The sequence below is a fragment of the Gallinula chloropus genome, assembly GCF_964237585.1.
Source record: "Gallinula chloropus genome assembly, contig: HAP1_SCAFFOLD_776, whole genome shotgun sequence".
In the NCBI taxonomy this organism is placed as follows: domain Eukaryota; kingdom Metazoa; phylum Chordata; class Aves; order Gruiformes; family Rallidae; genus Gallinula; species Gallinula chloropus.
Genome location: NW_028168456.1, coordinates 9,947 through 13,236, shown reverse-complemented (window position 1 = coordinate 13,236; position 3,290 = coordinate 9,947). Strand labels below are relative to the sequence as shown.

At 67.3% G+C, this 3,290-nt stretch overlaps 1 protein-coding gene across 1 annotated transcript; it reads left to right on the top strand.

The window, feature by feature from the left end:
* Window positions 1–254: 254 nt before the first annotated feature.
* On the top strand, window positions 255–2,593 carry LOC311204446 (3 beta-hydroxysteroid dehydrogenase type 7-like; the record flags this gene model as incomplete). The annotated part of the gene is made up of 2 exons (XM_084280871.1): window positions 255–417; window positions 2,063–2,593. Coding segments are annotated over 2 exons (570 nt in total), but the record flags the coding sequence as incomplete, so codon positions are not given.
* Between the last annotated feature and the right edge of the window lie 697 nt (window positions 2,594–3,290).

Here is a 3,290-nt window from a genome sequence, read left to right as displayed (position 1 = left end):
TGGGGGTCTCCCATGGGGGGGTCCCACACGGGGGTCTATGGGGGGGTCTGATGGGGGGTCCCATGGGGGGTCTGATGGGGGGTCCCATGGGGGGGTCCCACACGGGGGTCCCATGGGGGGTCCCATGGGGGGTCTCCCGTGGCAGGTCCGGGGGGGGTCCCGCCTGGTGACCCTGGCCCTGCGCCCCACGGGGATCTATGGGGGGGTCTGATGGGGGGTCTGATGGGGGTCTCTGGGGGGGGGTCCCACGGCAGGTGCGGGGGGGGTCCCGGCTGGTGACCCTGGCCCTGCGCCCCACGGGGATCTACGGGGAGCGCCACGAGCTGCTGGCGCGGCTGCTGCGCCGGGGGCTGGCGGGCGGGGGGCTCCTGCCCCGCGTGCTGCCCCCCCACGCCGAGCACGGCCGCGTCTACGCCGGTGAGAGGGGGGGAGGGAGAGAGACCCCCACCCACCCTGCGCCCCACACCCTGCACCCCCGTATCCCCCATAGCCCCCTGCCCCACACCCACAGCCCCCCATATCCCCCCATAACCCCCTCCCCCAGCCCCATATCCCCCCCATAACCCCCTCCCCCAGCCCCATATCCCCCCATAACCCCCTCCCCCAGACCCATATCCCCCCATAACCCCCTCCCCAGACCCATATCCCCCCATATCCCCCCCATATCCCCCTATATCCCCCTATATCCTCCCCATATCCTCCCCATATCCCCCCCATATCCCCCCATATGCCCCTATATCCCCCCATAACCCCCTCCCCCAGCCCCATATCCCCCTCCCCCAGCCCCATATCCCCCCATATCCCCCTATATCCCCCTATATCCTCCCCATAACCTCCTCTCCCAGCCCCATATTACCCCATATACCCCCATAACCCCCTCCCCCAGCCCCATATCCCCCCATATCCCCCCATACCCCCCTCCCCCAGCCCCATATCCCCCCATACTCCCCTTCCCCAGCCCCATATCCCCCCATAACCCCCCTATATCCCCCCCATATCCCCCCATACTCCCCTCCCCCAGCCCCATATCCCCCCGTATCCCACCATAACCCCCCCATATCCCCCATACCCCCCTCCCCCAGCCCCATATCCCCCCATACTCCCCTCCCCCAGCCCCATATCCCCCCCATATCCCCCCATATCCCCCATATCCCCCCATACTCCCCTTCCCCAGCCCCATATCCCCCCATAGCCCCCATATCTCCCCATATCCCCCCCCGTATCCCCCTTATATCCCCCCATATCCCCCCATATCCCCCCATATCCCCCTATATCCCCCTATATCCTCCCCATATCCCCCCATAACCCCCCCATATCCCCCATAACCCCCCCATATCCCCCAGAACCCCCCCATATCCCCCCATAACCCCCCATATCCCCCCATATCCCCCCATATCCCCCTTTATCCCCCCCATATCCCCCCCATATCCCCCTATATCCCCCTTTACCCCCCCATATCCCCCTCCCCCAGCCCCATATCCCCCCATAACCCCCCATATTCCCCTCCCCCAGCCCCATATCCCCCCATATCCCCCCATATCCCCCTATATCCCCCTATATCCTCCCCATATCCCCCCCCGTATCCCCCTTATATCCCCCCATATCCCCCCATATCCCCCCATATCCCCCTATATCCCCCTATATCCTCCCCATATCCCCCCATATCCCCCCCATATCCCCCTTTATCCCCCCCATATCCCCCCCATATCCCCCTATATCCCCCTTTACCCCCCCATATCCCCCTCCCCCAGCCCCATATCCCCCCATAACCCCCCATATTCCCCTCCCCCAGCCCCATATCCCCCCATATCCCCCCATATCCCCCCCATATCCCCCTATATCCCCCTTTACCCCCCCATATCCCCCTCCCCCAGCCCCATATCCCCCCATATCCCCCCATACCCCCCTCCCCCAGCCCCATATCCCCCCATATCCCCCTTCCCCAGCCCCATATCCCTCTCCCCCAGCCCCATATCCCCCCATATCCCCCCCATATCCCCCCATATCCCCCCATATCCCCCCATAACCCCCCCATATCCCCCTATATCCCCCCCCTCCCCAGGCAACGTGGCCTGGATGCACGTGCTGGCGGCGCGGGCGGGGCTGGGCGCGGGCGCCGGGGCGGTGGCGGGGGAGGTGTTCTACTGCTACGACGCGTCGCCCTACGCGGCCTACGAGGAGTTCAACGCGCTGCTGCTGGGCCCGGCGGGGCTGCGGCTGGGGGGCCGGCGGCCGCCCCCGGGGCTGCTGGCGCTGCTGGCGGGGCTGAACGCGGCGCTGGGGCGGCTGCTGGGGCGCTGGGGGGGTTACAGCCCCCTCCTCACCCCTTACACCTTGGCCGTGGGGTCCACCCCCTTCAGCGTCCGCACCGACAAGGCCCAGCGCTGCTTCGGCTACCGGCCCCTCTACTCCTGGGAGGAGGCCAGGGGAAGGACCTTGGCTTGGCTCAGGGAGGTGCAGGGGGCCTGACCCACACATTTCTGACCCATAGATCCCTGCCCCATAGCCCCTGACCCACATATCCCACCCCCATGGCCCCCTGACCCACAGCGGCCTGTCCCACAGGCCCCTGATCCGTAGGCCTCTGTCCCGCAGGCCCCTGGCCCCACAGCCTGGCCCGGCTCAGGGAGGCCCAGGGGGCCTGACCCACAGCCCCCTGACCCATAGATCCCTGACCCATAGCCCCCTGACCCATAGATCCCTGCCCCATAGCCCCCTGACCCATAGGTCCCACCCCCATAGGCCCCTGACCCACAGCGGCCTGTCCCACAGGCCCCTGATCCGTAGGCCTCTGTCCCACAGGCCCCTGCCCCACAGCCTGGCCTGGCTCAGGGGGGTCCAGGGGGCCTGACCCACACATCCTGACCCATAGATCCCTGACCCACAGCAGCCTGATTCATGGGCCCATGACCCACAGCCTGGCCTGGCTCAGGGGGGTCCAGGGGGCCTGACCCACACATTTCTGACCCATAGATCTCTGCCCCATGGCCCCCTGACCCATATATCCCACCCCCATGCCCCTGACCCACAGCAGCCTGACCCAGAGGCCCCTGCCCCACAGCGGCCTGATTCATGGGCCCATGACCCACAGCCTGGCCTGGCTCAGGGAGGTCCAGGGGGCCTGACCCACACATCCCTGACCCATAGATCTCTGCCCCATGGCCCCCTGACCCATAGATCCCTGCCCCATAGGCCCCTGACCCACAGCGGCCTGTCCCACAGGCCCCTGATCCGTAGGCCTCTGTCCCACAGGCCCCTGCCCCACAGCCTGGCCTGGCTCAGGGAGGCCC